At 32.2% G+C, this 18,464-nt stretch overlaps 1 protein-coding gene across 3 annotated transcripts in view; it reads left to right on the forward strand.

Moving 5' to 3' along the window:
* LOC108914098 (peroxidase) overlaps positions 1–18,464 on the forward strand; it is a 40,262-nt gene that overhangs the window by 8,431 nt on the left and 13,367 nt on the right. For all 3 annotated transcript variants that reach the window (XM_018719808.1, XM_018719809.1, XM_018719807.1), the window contains exons 3-6: positions 9,966–10,260; positions 15,149–15,346; positions 17,101–17,300; positions 17,380–17,579. In XM_018719808.1, coding sequence (XP_018575324.1) covers positions 9,966–10,260; positions 15,149–15,346; positions 17,101–17,300; positions 17,380–17,579 — 893 coding nt within the window. The remainder of the gene's footprint in view (positions 1–9,965; positions 10,261–15,148; positions 15,347–17,100; positions 17,301–17,379; positions 17,580–18,464) is intronic.

Here is an 18,464-nt window from a genome sequence, read left to right on the forward strand (position 1 = left end):
CCGAAGTATAAAATGCAAATTGTAATGAGCCTAATATGCTACCTTGGAATACTCCTTTTTTAAAGGAGAAATTAAGAGAAAGTATTATTAAAAATACCTTTGGTGTCTGTGTAAAAGCCTCTGCAATTTTTAATCGAGTGTACTTACAATTTCATTCAAATTAAATTATGACCAAGCCAAAGGGCAGGAGGTTTGGTAATCCTAGATGTTTTAGAGGGAACATGAATGTCGAAAAGTACAACACTAAAAAATTAACCATAAGATTAACATCATTCAATTAAAATATATAATCCCAAAAAATTATATTTAAATCCGGCACAAAAAATTCATGGTTAAACCGGTTGGGTGACACTGAAAGTATGTTAACATTGACATTGATGCTGAATTATATTTGCATTAGTTGACGTAGGTATTTGAGGTCAAATTATCATGAATCTAATGCCAACAAATTACGAATTTAATGTAAGTGTTGTATTAATACACGAAACTGATATTGTGAAACGGTTGATTTCATTTACTTAAAAGGTTAAGAAAATGGTTATTCAACTAAAAATATTAATAGAATGATTTCCATAACGATGACTAGGTAAAACACGTGATATAGTGTTGCAAAATTTTTTATTAAATATTTGTCAGCTTTTTCTGTATGACATTTTTGGTTAGGCAAAAATTGTTTAATAAAAACAAGTCTTGACTGATGCTTTTGGTGCAAGGATTCATTTAAATAATTTTTAAATGTTCTGAGAGGTGGCAAAATGAAAAAGATCAATCGTAATTGAAGCCCAAATATTAGTTTACCCATCTATCACTGGAAAAAAAACATATTTCGACTTAATATGGACTTAATATGGACTTAATAAACTGTCAGTGCGTTCTCTTGTAACTGGTTATATCAGTCAATTAAAAATGCTTGAGTATGTCATTTTATGTACGTCTGTACAGATGGTACCGAATATTTTTCAACCACAGTATTTTTAAGACAGCATCAACGGCTAGTATGTTTAGAAATCGTAATGGAAATATTGGCAGACCCAGAATAGTTTCTACTCCCACAGTAGAAATAAAAATATTAAGGAGAGTACAAGAAAATTCAGGAGACTTAGTAGTAGAACTAAGTTTAAGGCCCATATTTTGTTTAGTGATGAAGCTGATTTCACAAGAGACAACAACTTAATTATCGCAAGAATCAAATTTGGGAGATGAAGGTTCAGAACTTTGAGAGATCATCCGATGATCCCAGTATGTCTTTCCAATTGTTTAACTGGTGACATGGTACTTACCTTGATATTTTAAGAAATAAATTACGAGCATTGTTAATAGGTTACATCTGTGGTTGATGCATGCTGGAGCTATTGCACACTTTTCACTTGAAGTGAAAATTTTTATATATTAATGCAGCAGTGGTTCAGCTGTATGTATGGCCACTTAGATCTTCAGATCTGAGGTCATTCAATTTCTTTGCTTGACGGCACTTAGAAACCTTGGTAAATGGAAGACATGTTAACGACTTAGAAGAATAGGGAATGAAAATAGCCAAACAATTCGCGGGTTTCCAGGAATCTTTGAGAAAAATTTATTTATATGAAGATTAGACGAAATCTGATAATCTATTTTACTCAACAAGAAACCTGTAAGAAAAACTTCCAGTTTTAGCTGTCAAAGGTCAGATTGAAATTTGAAGTTTCAAACAAAAGTACTTAAGCAATCCATATTATATTGTCGTCCTAACAAATAATGATAAGGGAAATCAAGATACGAAGAGGTTGAAAGAAGAGTGGAAAGAAACAGAAGAATGTACAAAAGGTAGTATAAAATTCGCAAAAGCAATTAAACAAAGTGAGAACGGAAATAAGAATTGAAGTAGAAAAATCAGAAAATAAGCAAGAAAGAAAACTAAATGAAATGAAACAGAACATGTCAAAAGAAGTAGATAACGAGATAGAAGAATCAAAAAAAGATCTAATAGAGATTGCAGCCAATTTGGAACAAAGGATAGAACGAAATGTACCCGAAATGGAAAAATTACAGAAAACCAGTGAAGAAAAATTCGGGAATCGGAACAAAAAGAATATGGAAAGAAAATGTAAGAGTAGTTATACAAACGAATGGAATAAATATGGAGGAAGAAATGAAATGGCGATAAGTTATTTCTGGAAAAATTTGGCACAGTCAAAGGTGAGAGAAAATGTATATATGATGAAACCTATGGTAAACCAGAGATCAGAATGCTAGGAGAAAAATATGTAGCAAGATATCTAGAATCACCATCGACGGAAGGCGATATAATAAATTACATTGTAAGACATTTTATTGATTTTATAAAAGATCTGATTGCGATTCAGGAAATAAACAACACGCAACGACTATTGCAACACTTGAAGAGAGTTGATGAAATAAAGCAAGTAACGAGGATAAAGTTCCTAGGAATAAATAATACAATCAGAAGGGATCGAGAACGCGCTGGAGAGAGCATCATCCCAGAGAGAACATACCACAATTACCGACCAAGATAACCACCAAATCAAGATAATAATGAAAAATATCAGAAGCAAGAAAATGAAAACAGTTACAGAAGAAGAAATGATGAAAGAATTATAATAGGAGAGGATCTATTGACAAGTAAAAATGCACATATTGATCCAGAAAGAAGGAAGATGATAATAAATACAGAAATAATAAAATTAATTAAAAATGGAAGAAGGAAAAGAAAGAAAGAGCATTGCTCAATAAATAGCACTAGTGAAGAGGCGCTGTCCAAAGAAGAAATAAATTGACCTTCTACCTATAAATCAGTTATTAAAATAAAAAATAAAAACATTCGTTTCTTTTTATTTTATTGTCAACTGTCATTTACGTCCACCAAACGTCTACCAAATTCATCAGGTCTGTACTGTGATGAACTGATTGATCATCAGGTTGATCAAATGATGAATTTAAAAACGTGTGTAAGGTATACATTTGGTAGATTTTCATTCATGTTGGTTTCACCAATTGAGTCATGCATCATTCTGATGAATTTACAAACACACAGTATAATTTAGGAATTAAGAAAGCCAAGTGTAAATGCAAATGCAAGTATAAAAAATTAGATTCGATAAAAAGTTTTGTAAATTTTTTATAGTTACAAGGTGCTGAATTTAAAAAGGTTATGTTACTTATGTTAAAGGTGATACAAAAGGATATGTTTCAACCTGTAACTTTTAATTTCTTAAGTTTAATTTGCACTTGCTTCTGAATTACAATTTTTTAAACTTTTGTCGATGAAAATATATCTATGTTTTTTAAAAGTAATCTGGATCGATGATCATATCATATACATATTGAAATAAGGTGTCATAAATTTAGGAATTGACCATTTGTTACTGAAATATATGTCAAAAACTGTTTTGAATCGAGTTTTGGTCATACCTACTTCAAGGAACAATATATTACTTTGAAATTTGGTACAAGTAAATGTTTGTTTTCGGTTTTGTGGATCTTACCTGGCGAAATTTAGAATATCACTTTTTTGATGTTTTCATCATTGGATATCACACATTATAACTTCCCGCACTTGTGTTTTTAATAGTGGCTGCAGAAAATAGTTATTTTCCTATTTATAGAGAAAAGATTATCTGTGTTCCTGACATATTTTCTACAAGCGTGAAGAAAATTAAGAAAACGCGAACTTGTCCCCAGGTCATTTTTGATTTTTACAACATGCTATAATATAAAATATCTTGGTCACAATGTTCCTGGCTTATGTATCTTCCTAAGTTTCGAAAAATTGGCTAAAAAGACTTGTTCTTTCATACTTTACACACTCTTGGCACCAATTCGTAAACAACTCCTCGTATCTGTGTCCAAATCTGGCATAGATTCAAATTCGCGATCTTTGCTTCTACCAGAATAGATTCTGGTTGGTCTCCCTAGGAACTATCTATTTTAACGCATTTTTAATTTAAAACTTCTTTTAAAACTCGTTACTGTTTGACTTGACGTTTATTAAACTGATAACATACATTAAGCAAAACATGCAAAGTAAAATATTACTTTTCTGATAGAGGACGCTGAATTGATATTTACGCTGTATGGCCTCTTTCCATTGCTGCCACCTCTGCATAGCTCAGTCTTTTTGGAATTGCCTAACTTGTAGTGCACTCTCTCGACACCTCTTTGTTTACTGTTTTTCTTTTGCACTTTCAAATGTTTGTTTTTTTTGCACTTCTAAATGTTTGTCATTATTGTGCATATTCACTACTGTTAAGTTATTTGCTAAATAACACTGATTTAATCTAAAGAGCATCTTTTATTTGGTCCACAGGTACTTAGTTAATCCTTGGCGATTTGGACGATAGATTAATGATTTTGTTTTCTATATAAAAATATATTTCTTTTCTCTTCTTTATCAACGTAAGGCTTTGTAATATACAGTTGTACGTATAGAATATATTGATAGTGAATGTTTGAGATTGTACTTCGTATTAGCCAGTAATTTGGGTCTAGTTACTTACAGAGTCGACGTTCAAACACCTGTAGAGATGGTTGCGCCAAATCCTAAACTAATAGACCAGTCATATGGTACACAATAAAGGGTCCAAAATTGCAATAATTAGGGTGAAGTTAATTTTTTTATATGTTGTTAAGATCTATCTCAGTAACTTAAATCTAAATTTGCAACCTCGAAAAACTTGTGCCAGCTGAGATATATCCAAAAAACAGTGAAATATTTGGACTATTTTTAGTTTTTTACCAAAAAAAAACTAAAGAAAACTTCTAACAAAAAAGTCATTCTTACCTTTTCTCAAGTGCTACAATTTGAGCTCCACCGGAGCTAGGTAGCTCTGGTAATTTCTGAGATACAGTTTTGCAAATACAAAACTTTTTTTCAAAAAACTGCAAACTTTTACTTACACTCTACTTCCGAGAGGAATATTGGAAAAACTACTAATCTTACGTAAAAGTTAATAAGAAATAAAGTTTTGGTAAATTTAACAATTTAGTCTGTTAAGTTTAAAACGGTGTTATAAGAAAAATAATGTGTCCAAAAATGACTGGGAACCAAAAAAGACAGTATCCACTTTAAGGAAAAATTGTATAAAGTTCCACTGTAATTGTTACCAAATCTTTATTGTGAAATAGTTACATTATATCATATGTTGAAGACTGAATTCGAGAGGCACGGAATTGAAGTCTATCAAGCAGAAGAAGACGCAGATACCCTAATTGTGAAGACTGTTCTCTCAAAAAGCCCTCATTTCGCTCAAGTTTTCATTGTCGGGGAGGATGTTGACTTGCTTGTTATTCTCAATGGATTAGGATCCACTGCAGAGAATGTATACTTACATAAGGCTGGCAGAGGTGGATCAGACAATTATCAATTTTCCTATAGCTCATTTAAGTGTGGCGATGTACAGGACATTCCAAGAGGCATTGTACTTATACTCCACGCCCTCAGTGGCTGCGATAATACGTCTGCACTTTTTTGGCAAGGAAAAATTAAATTTTGTAGTGTTCTCCAGCAAAACACAAAACTCATACACGATCTTGGAGTGTTCTTGCAGCCTGATGCAGACTCTGATGCAATAGAGAAAGCAGAAGAGAATTTTCTGGTGGCGCTATACGAAGGCGAAAGCGGAGACACCCTGAACTCCGTGCGTTACACACTGTTCCTGAGGGCTTCTGCACGTTCAAAAATTAATTTAGCTCGTCTACCACCCACTAAAGATGCTGCAAAATATAATTTCTATCGAGCATACCACCAAGTGCAGCAGTGGCTGGGAAAAGTCAAATTACCATCGGACTGGGGATGGAAAGTAACTGAACAAAGTCTCATCCCCATTACTACCACAGAACCACCCGCCACTCAATTACTTTTAAAAGGCCTGTCCTGTAAATGCCAGAAGGGATGTTTGGAGGCCTGCTCTTGCAGGAAAGCTGGAATTAAATGTTCACTGCTGTGCAAATATTGCGAGGGCAACTCGTGCACCAATATCCCTCCAATTGAGGTGTTTGAAGATGAGGACGAGTTACTGCAGGATGAGAAAAACGAGCCTGATGACATAATATCCACCTCTGTCTATATTGAACCTGACAATTATTTAAATGAGCCAGGGCCCTCCAAGTTGTCAAAATTTTAAATTAACTATAAAATAAATACGTAATACAAGTATTCACCTAATAACTGTCTTTTTGTTTAAAAAAAGTTATTAAATTTGTTTTTTCATATATTTGCACAACTGTATCTCAGGAACTACCAGAACTAACGAGCTCCGGTAGAGCTCAAATTGCAGCAAATTTTATCTACTTTAGAAAAGATAAGAATGATTTTTTTGTCAGAAGTTTCGTTTATTGCCATTTTGGCAAAAAAATAAAAAAAGTCCAAATATTTCACCGTTTTTCGGCTATATCTCAGCTGGCACAACTTTTTCGGGTTGCAAAATTGGAATTAAATTACTCAAATGGATCCTAACAACATATAAAAAAAAATAAGTTTACCCTAATTATTGCAATATTGGATGTACAATATGACTGTGCGGTACGGTTTCTAATATCTGGCCTCTTTAAGTTTGGGTTATCTTCGGGGTCCCTCGACCTGTTGCGGGATCTGGTTGAAATCTTCAATTTATGATCCTTCGTCGTAGCTCGAATTTCCTGGCATTCCTGGTGTTTCTTGGAAAAACTCTAAACCGAGTTACTTTTTTTGGACGTCCCGTAACAATCTTCTTGCCTACAACAACATCGCAAAGCTTTGGATATCGTCTGCTTTGGCTGATGTACTGGAGCAGTTTGCGGCTACTTGGAAAGCTTCAGCGGTTGTATTAGAAACAAGGACATGTTTCTTTAGGAGATAATCGATCAAATTAAGAATAATATTGAGCATCCTCAAAAACTTACTTACCAAATTTCAGTATAATACAGTTTTTGGAGAAGAAGTGATTAAGACAGTAAGTCTGAAGGAAAATCTATTTTTTATGTTCTATCAGTTCCTGAACGTATGGCACCGTTTTTCAAAACACCCTATACACAATGGAACTTTAAGTGGTCAGTTTTTTGAAGATAATAGTACAGGGTGTCTCAATCTCGATAGTATGGGCCTACATGAGGATTCAAAAAATTTAAATAAAATTTGGGACATGTGGTGTTAAATGGGATGAGGTAAGCTGCATTTTCAATCGAAAGTATTATCTTTGGGATTTGACAGAAGCGACTAATGACGCCATCAATTATATTTTTTTCCAGAAACATATCCAAATTTTTTTGCTGTTAAAAAGCTCTCTTTTTTCTAATAAACTTTTATTAGTGAAAATTTTCTGTATTACTCCCCGTTTAAAAGTTATCGTCCTAAAGAGTCTCAAAAGAAATACCACCTAAAAATCACATTAGCGGTAGAAGGATCAAGTAGTCATTGGAAAATAATTGAATGTTCGTGGTTTAAAGTGCATAAATGTCACAAAATACTTGTCATTACTCAATACGAACGTCAAACGTATCTACAGGGTGTTTCTTAATAACGTGCTAATATTTAAGGAAGTTATTCTTGGGTCCAATTTAAGAAAAAAACTTCATATGAACATATGTCCTAAAAGTTTTAGCTTTTGAACTACAGGGTGCTTAAGTTTTATGAAAAAACATTTTTTTTTATAACTTTGGTATTACCTACACTAGATATTTTTTCAAATTTGGTACACGCCTTCTATTCATGGAAATGCATTTTATGATGTACACACAATTTTATTATTTTAGTCAGTGGCGTCTGTACAGATTTTGTATCGAATATTTTTGAAGAAAAATATGTTACGCCACTACTTTTTCTTTTAGTAAAAATCATTTTTGAAATCCTCATTCCTTTCTGAGCAAATGTGGTGTCTTCAATTTTTTTCGGTTGACGTACGGTTTTCGCATAAAAAAATAAAATTCATTCTTTTGCATCTTATTGGACCACTTACGAGAAAAAAAAATGTATAACTTTGAACAATAATTTATTTAAGATAATAACTTTTAAACACTGAAATTATGAAATTACAGTAATCTACATAGATACATTTTGGAATGACAAAAGGAAAAATTACCCTGGCATAAAATATTTTTCTTCAAAAGTATTCAATACAAAACCTGTACAGACGCCACTGGCAAAAATAAAAAAATTGTTTGTACATCAAAAAATGCATCTCGATGCATAGAAGGCGTGTACCAAATTTGAAAAAATATCTAGGGTAATACCAAAATTATCATAAAAAAAGTTTTTTCATAAAACTTTAGCACCCTGTAGTTCAAAAGTTAAGACTTTTAGGACATATGTTTATATGAAGTTTTTTTCTTAAAATGGACCCAAGAATAACCTCCTTAAATATTAGCACGTTATTAAGAAACACCATGTATAACTCTTGTGCTTACAAAATATTTTCTCGTTCAGAAAGAGTTAATATGTTGCTAATTTACGGCGAATTACAAAAAAAAATCAAGAAGAGCTGTAGTGTTATATGGAGGAAAGTATCCAGAGCGCCTCATTCCTAATCATAGAACCTTTACAAGATTGGAAGCGACCTTGCGACGAAATGAAGATGCATTTTTTGTTCGGAAAAATCAAATATTTGATCAAAGGGTACGAAACAATGTTAATACAGCTAATTAAAGTATTTCGAACAAAATTAACGAAATTCTATACGGCAGGATAGCTGAGAATTAAATTTGGATAAATCAGCCGTTTAACGAATTTTAAAGACCATTGACTACAAAATTCACAATTTGGAGTATTTGCCTGAGCGTCACATTGAAAACAGACTTAATTTTATAGCTCAAATTGTAGTAAATGTAGAAACTGTTGATTAGAACCTTTTTTGGCACGTTCTTTGGACGGACGAAAGTCGGTTTGTGAGTAACGGTTTGCCAAACAGGCGCAGCGAACGCTACTGGTCCATTGAAAATCCCCATATTGTAAATCCAGGCCAAAACCAAGGCCATTTTGGAGTAAATGTTTGGTGTGGCATCATCGGTAGGAATTTAATTGGACCTTATTTTTATGAACATACATTGAACAGCGTGAGTTACCTAAATTTCCTACATGAAGAACTGCCTGCACTTCTGGAGAATGTGCCTTTGCAGCTAAGGAGAAACCTGTGGTTTCAGCACGACTGGGCTCCACCCCACAAGGCCAGGATTGTGCAGCAATATTTAGATAATACTTTCCCAGAAAAATGGATTGGGCTTAATGGACCTATTCAGTGGCCCGGAAAGCCACCAGATCTAACACCCCTCGATTTTTTTATGGGGGGGGGGGTTATAAAATAAGGTTTACAAAACACCTTCGCGTGATATTAATCATTTGCAAGAAAAAATCACAAACGCTTGTAATGAGTTAAACGGCGAAATGTTAATAAACGCAACCCACAAAGAAGTCAGGCGAGGATTGGATATGTGTCTTGAAATGAGAGGAAGTCATATAGAGAATGGATTGTAATATGTATGTAGTATGTTTGCCTCATTTTTTAAGTTTAGTTATTGTTATCATCACCTTTTGTTTAAACTGTATTAAAGAATTATCTCGTTTAATCCTTTTATTTATTCTTAATGACATGTATGCACTTTAAACAACGAACATTCAATTATTTTCCATTGACTACTTGATCCTTCCACCACTAATGTGATTTTTAGGTGGTATTTCTATTGAGACTTTTAGGACCATATTGCTTATAACTTTTAAACGGGAAGTAGTACAGAAAATAAAAGTTTATTAGATAAAAGGCAGCTTTTTAACTTGATGACGTTATTATTCGTTTCTGTCAAATCCCAAAGACGATACTTTCTATTGAAAATGGAGCTTACCTCATCCCATTTAACACCACGTCTCCCAAATTTTATTTAATTTTTTTGTATCCTCGCAAATTTTCTACAGATACGTTAGATATTGACACTATTCACAACACTTTAAGATGGACTATTTAATCACCCAGTGACATCTGATAACATAATTTTAATTATTGTAGGATTTGGAAACAGCTATATAGAATCCAAATATTCCAACCTTCCTGTCATTGATTTGGGAATTAAAATTACTGAAAAGGATCTTAATAACTCTGTAGTCTTTGCAAATTCCGTACTAAATAATATGAAAAGACTAGAAACAAGTCTTGGATGGTCTGACATTAGGGTGAAAACAGGGACGCCGTCTCATGGAATGTTTATATCATTTTCACCGGAACGAGAAGCGATAAAGTTAGGAAGGGATGCTTTAGTAGCAATGAAGGCTAGTGTCCAACTGTTAAATTCCTTCTGTAACAAGTAAGATTTCTTTATTTTAAACTAAAAGACATTTATTGCTTATAATATGGTCAATCCTTTTCGTCATCTATGATTCTGTATACAGGGTGATTCAGAACTTATCCCAGGTTCTACGAACTGACACAAATGTTGTCTTGCTTCACCATAAATTAAAACGATATCCATCAACTCCGAGTTGCTATACGCGTAAGTCATTTTTAACACTTGAAAAACTAATGTAAACACTATCGCAACAACGATAACACTAAAATCGGATTTCAGTATTCGGAATCGCCTGGGGCCACTTGAGCGAATGACGCTAGAGGCTACAGGAGCCCAGAAATGGAACTATAAGGATTTTACATTTTTTTTGCTATTCCCAGATTTTTTTTGGATAAGTTGTGATTACCCTGTATATTTAAGAAACATTGCCATCATATACGAAACTCTTGTTCTGATAAACATCAAATAAGAAGAAATAATTAACATGATCTACTGCTCAACGTACAACATACAATAATAATATTAATAATAATAATAAAACAATGATTCAATTCCAAAAAGTAAATATATTATACCTACAGTGAATATTAATTTATTGGCGCGTTTGGCGCAAAAGCAAATTTTTCTTTTAAAAGTTGTATTGGTAAACTATTTGTCATATGTACGATATTTGTTGCGATAGAATTCCAAGAAGACCTCTGCGCCACTTTCCTGGAATTAACCGCATTCGACTACCGCGGTAAATTATTACAATAGTTCCGATAACAGAACTTTATTGACATACTTTTCTTGTAATTCTACCTAAATATTGTGCAGATTATATGTTTCACATAAATTATAATGTGATATTTTTAATTAGGTAATAGTTATTTTTTAAATAAATCCCCTTTTGAATATATGTCAACCCCATTTTGAGCATATGTCACAAGAAAAGTTATCCAAGTACACATTTAAGCTTCAACAGACTACATATTGCATGCCATAATGACACTTACAAGTAGTTTGATTTTTTGATTAAGGAAACACCCATTTTCTTAACGCCATATGGATTTGCATCCAAAGATTATAGTGAAGAAAATGTTTCCGGAAGCTTAAAATTGTAGTTCATTAATCTTAAAATAAAATGTAATTCAACATAACTCTTCTATATATTTATGTAAGTACATCACAAAGTCAAAAGGTCTATTTGCGAAAAATATATAATGATTAATGCACATATGGTTTATTTGAAATAAACAATATGAAATCATTAACATATACGTATAATGTACCAAAAAACAAATCATGCAACAAGGAGAGGCATATCTTAGTAAAGGACGCACCCCATTAGAATTGTTTTCCACAATATTCAAAACTACACACTCATAAAAGAAATCACGACGTATGCACTTTACCAGCGCATTGATTTATGACATGGAATTAAAATTATGTTTACGATGTATGCCATCGGAACACTTCGTCTTTGTTCGTGACGCAAATGGGCGGGGAAAAATAGAAGGTTCGTTTATTGTGATAAGCGAACTCTCTCTTTTTCTCCGCCCATTTGCGTCACGAACAAAAGCGAAGTGTTCCGATGCCATAAATCGTAAATATAATTTTAAGTCCGCGTCATAAGTCATTGTGCTAGTATAGTGTGGTAACATGTTTACTTGTGACAGCATCTGCACCACCGTGTACAGTAGCATGTTTAGTTGTGACAGTAATATAATTTAATAACCACAGTTATTTGCACAATAGTAGAGAATCACTTTTCCAATCATTAATCAGAAATATGCATCTATGGTTTCATTGATTTTTGTAGGCCACTGTAAAAGACCTTCACGTTTTATAAACAAAAAAACTGTTGTTTTGATGTTTAATAAATATCACGTAAAAGTTTTAATGACAGTTTTCGAAAAAATATATTTTGTAAGATTTATGACTGTTGTATGGAGTATTTAGTTGTATCTGTTTATTTTATATTTAGATAATTTACAAAGGGGTACAACTTGTTTCAGCTAGGCACCATTTCCGATTGGTTCGTCTCCGTTAGAAGCCTGTCTAATTATACGAATATGTATCAGAAATATGTATAAAATGATATGCTCACAATTTTCGCATATCATGTAAGCTCACGTGATAGTACGGTCGAGATAGTGATATGTTCTATCTTTGGAAGTAAATGTAATACAGATTAGGAAAATACGTTCCACGTTATATCAAAATTCTTATTGGATCGATTCATAATTTTCTGTAAAAATTTAGTGCATATCAACGTTATGTACGTGACATGTGACAGCTACAGCCTTGATTTTTTGTCAAAAATTCAAATTGAACGAAAAAATCGAAATTTAGCCTGGTTGTTTCTTACCTGAAAGGATCAAGCAAATATTTTTAATAACTAATTTTGCCTCACCGAAAATCTCACAAAATAAAATATGCATCGGTTTCGAAAATTAGTCTGTTTTCGTTTTTAAAGTCATAAACAAAGTTTCTATTTCAAACAGGTTTGATAGGTTTATTTGTTTATCTACTTCCGTAGGTGGAGATTATGACATTGTATTTATTTATTTTCATTTTTCGATAATTGTAGCAAAAAGGATCCGAAATTTGTTTTATTTTCTATGTTCGTAAAAATTCTATTAACAAAATTCTCACGGTATTGGTTGTTTATTTGTAAAAAATCACTTTTTGCAGAAATCAATTTGACCCTAAATACAAACATTTAATCTTCTTCTCTTCTTTTTCTTTACTATTGTTTTTTTTCTATATCTAAGTTTAATTGCTAATTCATTAGTAAAGAGTAAAAATAGTAAAATAGTCGAATTACAAAAGTATCATCTACGTCCATCAATGCCTACCATATAAAAAAAATCATTTTTTGTAACAAAGAATATAGAAGTCAGAAAAGTTGTTCAAAACGCTGCCCATGCAATAATTCACTGTCGCTCTATTTATCGCACGGTTCTATCCAATAGTGTTACAATTCTCTATAATTATTTCTTTAAGTTCCCCTGTTGTGGTCACTAGAGTCTGTTGTCTTTTAAAGTGACCCATATAAAATAATCAAGAGCATAATTGATATCAGTGACAAAAGAGCAGCATCGTATAAAAATTGTTTTCAATTGAAAGAGATGGGTATTGTACGTACAAAATACAATTTTAACGCTCCCACCTCTAATTTTTAGTTTTGAAATATAATAGCGGGCCATCATAAAGAGCGGGCGTAAGCTAGTCAACAACTTGGTTGGGCAACTCTAAGCGAAATAGGAAAAGTCAGGAAAGTCATTGACAAAGGTTTTTTTTTAATAGAACGTTACAAATAGAAGACTATATATATACGTAAATGATTATATTTATGAATTGCTGAAATAAATTGTATCAAGTATAAATAATATTGATTTTTTACATTAGCTATTAATAGAGGTAATAAAATGATTTGTATTACACAGTCGTACTTGTTAACATACTAAGTAAACAATTATCAATAACTGCGTAAACATGTATCACAGCTATATCATGTAATGAGACTGTTTGTATTAGATACAAATTAACTTATCAATTTTCTAAAAACTGCGTTCAAAATAACTAGGTAGGTAAGTTGTTATCCTATAATCTTTAGATTTAGATCTATTTTTACGTTAACGCAACAAAAAAACTGCCGTTGTCATGTAGTAAATTAACAATAATTGTTACCACAGTCATGAAACTCTCATTATGAGTAGACATTTCTATGTATGTTCAGTTGTTAAATTATGTCTCGTTACACTTAATATGTCTTTGATTTATTTATAAGGCGCGTACATTTTAACATTCATGCAACTATTCTGCAACTAATTATAAGATTTAATTTACTACTAGGTATTGCATAGTACATATATTATTATACTATACTTATTATATAAAAACAACTGTTGTTTATTATTTTCAGACATATACTAACAAGGACAACCTTATACAAAACGCTGCTCTAATAATGACTGACTGACTTACCTTTCGAAATGGGGAAAAGCTCCATCAAGTTGTAACCACATTTCTTGTCTAATGTTGCAAATTTTGATAATGAAAAAAGACTGATTTTCACTAAAATTGTAGGCACTCGTATGGAAGGGAATAAGTACAATAAGTAAAATGTTAAGGAGAGGCAAAATAAATTTTAAGTTATTATTTTTTGTTATCATATCAGGTATATCATTGGTTAAGTATTCCTAACAGTCGAATATAAATTTATAGTGAAATATTCGCTTTGAAAAGTTTTTAGTGGTGTGTATTTTATTTTTTATTTGTCTATTTTTCCAGTGCGGGACTTTTGTTTAGTCATAAACAATTTTCTGAAAGTAACTTTTTACTAATATTTTTGGCTCAAAAGTTTGTTTCATGAATTCTTTACAGATAGCAAAATACCCATGTAAACAGAGTTAAAATTAAAGGCCAATTTTTTCATAAAAAACAAATAAATACAATTAAGCATTAGTCATTTCTCGCAAAATTTTCTTTTTGCTTAAAATTACAGAATTACGAATTTTGAAAAATGAGATGCTAGTGTTAAATGAAAATTAAATTAGGTATAATTACAAATAAATGTATCTAAAAAAAATTAAAATAAAATACACAGAATATTCCGTAAGAAAAAAGAGTTGGTACCTCTGGAATACGAAACTCCATTGTTTTTTTGACAAGGGAAATGATTTTTTCGTGAAAAAAATAGCGAATAACCCACGTTTTGCTTTTTCCATATTTTCAAAAATAACAAAGTTACATTCGAAACGAAGGAATATTCTTACTTTCTTTTATTGTATGAAAAATATCATCTACATACGTACATAACATTTTTTTGTCGAAAAATTAAGATGTTCTTTCGTTCACTCATCTCACCTTGAATATTATATTTTACTTTTGAATTTATTCTTTATGGTTTTATTTTCAGACATAACTTAAACCACCATGCCTGTGCCAGATATCTTACTAGCTTCAAATTCTCAGGAACACCATTAAACTCTTCATGTACGCGCATGGAAAAACGTTGTTCTCACGAAGAGTACCTTTCTCCATATCGCTCCATAGATGGATCCTGCAACCACATCTCAAACGGCAAAATGGGAGAGTCATTTACTGGGTTTACAAGGTAGTAAGTGTGATTAAATTAATATGCATTTAGTGTGTGTTTGTTATTCTCTGTGTTATTATCTGTAATGGTGTTACAGTGTAGCGAAATTTAAAAAAATTAGGCAAAACTAAATTTATAAGGTCCTTGCACTGATCCTTTTGGCACAAGGGATCTAATTAAATAAAAATTACAGTTTAAAATATTGTGAAAAATCGCAGTATCTCATAAATCTTCATTATCATTTAATTGACAATTAATATACCTTAACAAAAGTTGTTCGGTTTGTTGGGGGTCACCTTGTGATGACTTTGGATTTGACTTTGATCCTTGTTTTCAAGGTTATTTGAAGGTCAACTTATTTTTTAAAAGAAACGTTTATTTCAGAAATGAAAAAACTTAAAATGTTACGTCTGAACACATATGCAGTTTGGTTTTTGGTGAAAATGATCTTTGAAGATCACCCCAAGGTCAATTTTAAAACTCATTCATAATTCAAAAGAATAACGAATTGTTAAGAGTGATTCTGGCTAGAATCATCTACTTCAGAAGTTGTGAACTTATGACCCTGGAATTGATCTTGACCTTTTTTCAAGGTCATTTTGAATGGCAACTCATTTTTTGTAACAGAAACGACTATTTTTACTTCAGAAATGAAAATAAATTAAAATTTTTTGTCAAAATAAATAGTTTAGTTTTTGGTGAAAGTGACCTTTGAGGATCATGCCAAGGTAGACTCTGCATCTCTTTTGTAAGTCGAAATACTGAAGAATAATAAAGAAAGTTCAATATCTGTTTGGGGTCAACTCTGTTTTTTAAATTGTAACCTCTACTTTTAGCAGATTTTGAAGTTTCTTTATTATTCTTTACTACTACTTAGAAAAGAGATGCAGAATCAACCTTGGAATGATCTTCAAAGGTCAGTTTCACCACCAAACCAGACTATGCATTCTAACGCAAACATACTCCTTTATTTTCATTTCTGAAGTAAAAATAGTCGTTTCTCTTACAATAAATGAGTTGACATTCAAAATGACCTTGAAAATAGTAAAGGTCAAATCAATAGTCATAAGTTCACTACCTCTGAAACAGCAAAGTAACTCTTAACCGTTCTTAACATTATTCTTTTGAATTATGAATGAGATGTAAAATTGACCTTGGGATGTTCTTCAAAGGTCACTTTTACAAAAATGTATTCAGATGTAAAATTTTGCGCTCTTTTAATTTCTGAGGTGAAAATAGACGTTTCTATTAAAAAAAAATAAGTTGATCTTCAAATGACCTTGAGAATATTTGTCAACGTCAAATCCAATCAAGGTGACCTCCAACAAACCCAACAACTTATGAGAAGGTTTATTTTCACGAAATGACCCTTCTTCGGAAATAATTGACGGGTAAAATGAAATTAACCTTAAATTTCAAGGGCAAATCGAGGTCAGCTTGAAAATATTAAATAGAATACACTATTTTTATGCCAGAAATCCATAGAGCGCTAAATTTTAAGTCCGAGTATGAAGTCAGAAAAATTTTCCCCTATGCCCTAACTCGATAAAAATGTTTCAAGCAAAATGTGTAGTATTTCGAATGATGGTTACCTCATTTTGTGGTATCCTGTACGCCGAAAACAGCCCTTGTTGGTGTAAAACTAACGTAAATAATGATTTTTCCTTGATTTTCGGATAATTTCAAATACTCTTGGATCCTAAATATCAATTACCTTCTGCCTGCACAGATTATTGAATTAATTATTATTAATTTATATTATTTTAACGTAGACTATTATATCCCGATTATTTGGACGGTATACATGAGCCTCGCAGAGCTGTCAACAGGAATCTTCTTCCAAGTCCTAGATCAATTAGTTTGTCAGTTGTCGACCATGTGGAAAAGCTTGATGAACATCTGACATTAGCCGTAATGCAATGGGGTCAATTTTTGGAACATGACTTGAGCAGACCAGCTACAGCTGTTATGAGTATGTATTTCTCTTTAGTTGTTTTTTTTTAAATTCAATTTTTCGATCAACATACATTAAAAACTTTTCTTTTATATAGTTCATACAGAAAAACCGATAGAATGCTGCAGCGCGCAAGGTAAGAATTTATCTCCAAGATACATCCATCCGTTCTGTTCTCCAGTTTATGCATCGACAAAGGATAATAAGCGCTATACCAAGAAAAGTTTAGACTGCATGAATTATGTGAGGTCGATTCCTGCTTTGAGATCTGATTGCAGCTTTGGACCCAGTGACCAGGTTAGTTTTCGTGTGTAATATATCGTAGGTGCCGAATCCTAAGAGCTCTAGGTGCTCAAGCGAAATTGCTGAGGATGCTGAAGGTGCTGAAATAATAATAGTCGTAAGCCTGACCTTGAACGTTTCTATCGCTTTGCTTTCTAGGGCTAAGAGCAGACCATAACAAGAACGCGTCTTAAAATTAAGTAATCTGTGAACTAAGTTCAAATAAGATTTTTATAAACAAGATAAAAATATCAGAGTTAAGATTAATACCCGGGCGATTAAGATAGAACCATACAAGTTCCTATGACAACTTCTTGAAAATTCGATTAATCTTCAGTAATTTTTTTACATAAAATAAGAAAATTGTAATTGAAGGACGTTCTCCAACTAGAATAAAAAATTTCTGAACAATTCCTGCTTATACAAAATACAATCTAGAAATTTCTGAAAGCTGATGGTCTTATACTGCAGTCTAATTATTTACATACTATCTTCAAATCTTTGACATAATTTGGATTATCAATATTAACAGCAAAGAAAAAAAACATTGTAGTACTAATCAAATTTATGGTGTCTCACATCAGTTACTGATCTCCCGATTTTAATGCTTTCCTGTTGTACTTACTATCTAAATAAATATTTTTGTCTAGTGGAAAAATTGATTTTTATACTTTGACTTATTTCGATTCGAATTTCCTTGATATCTCCGCTTACAAGATTAGTCAAGAGTATGGAAACCCCAAAATATCTCAGCGGGAAAGCATTTTTGGCATAAATGGTGAGGATAAAAGTCTCAGCGTCTGGCGCATGCGATGCTAACCTTGACCTTGAGGAGAAGGTCAAGGTTCAAGGTCATATAAAGATCACTAAAGGTCACTAAAGTTGTGAGTCCCGTCTATG

The sequence above is a fragment of the Anoplophora glabripennis genome, unplaced genomic scaffold (genome assembly GCF_000390285.2).
Source record: "Anoplophora glabripennis isolate ALB-LARVAE unplaced genomic scaffold, Agla_2.0 scaffold704, whole genome shotgun sequence".
Taxonomy (NCBI): Eukaryota; Metazoa; Arthropoda; class Insecta; order Coleoptera; family Cerambycidae; genus Anoplophora; species Anoplophora glabripennis.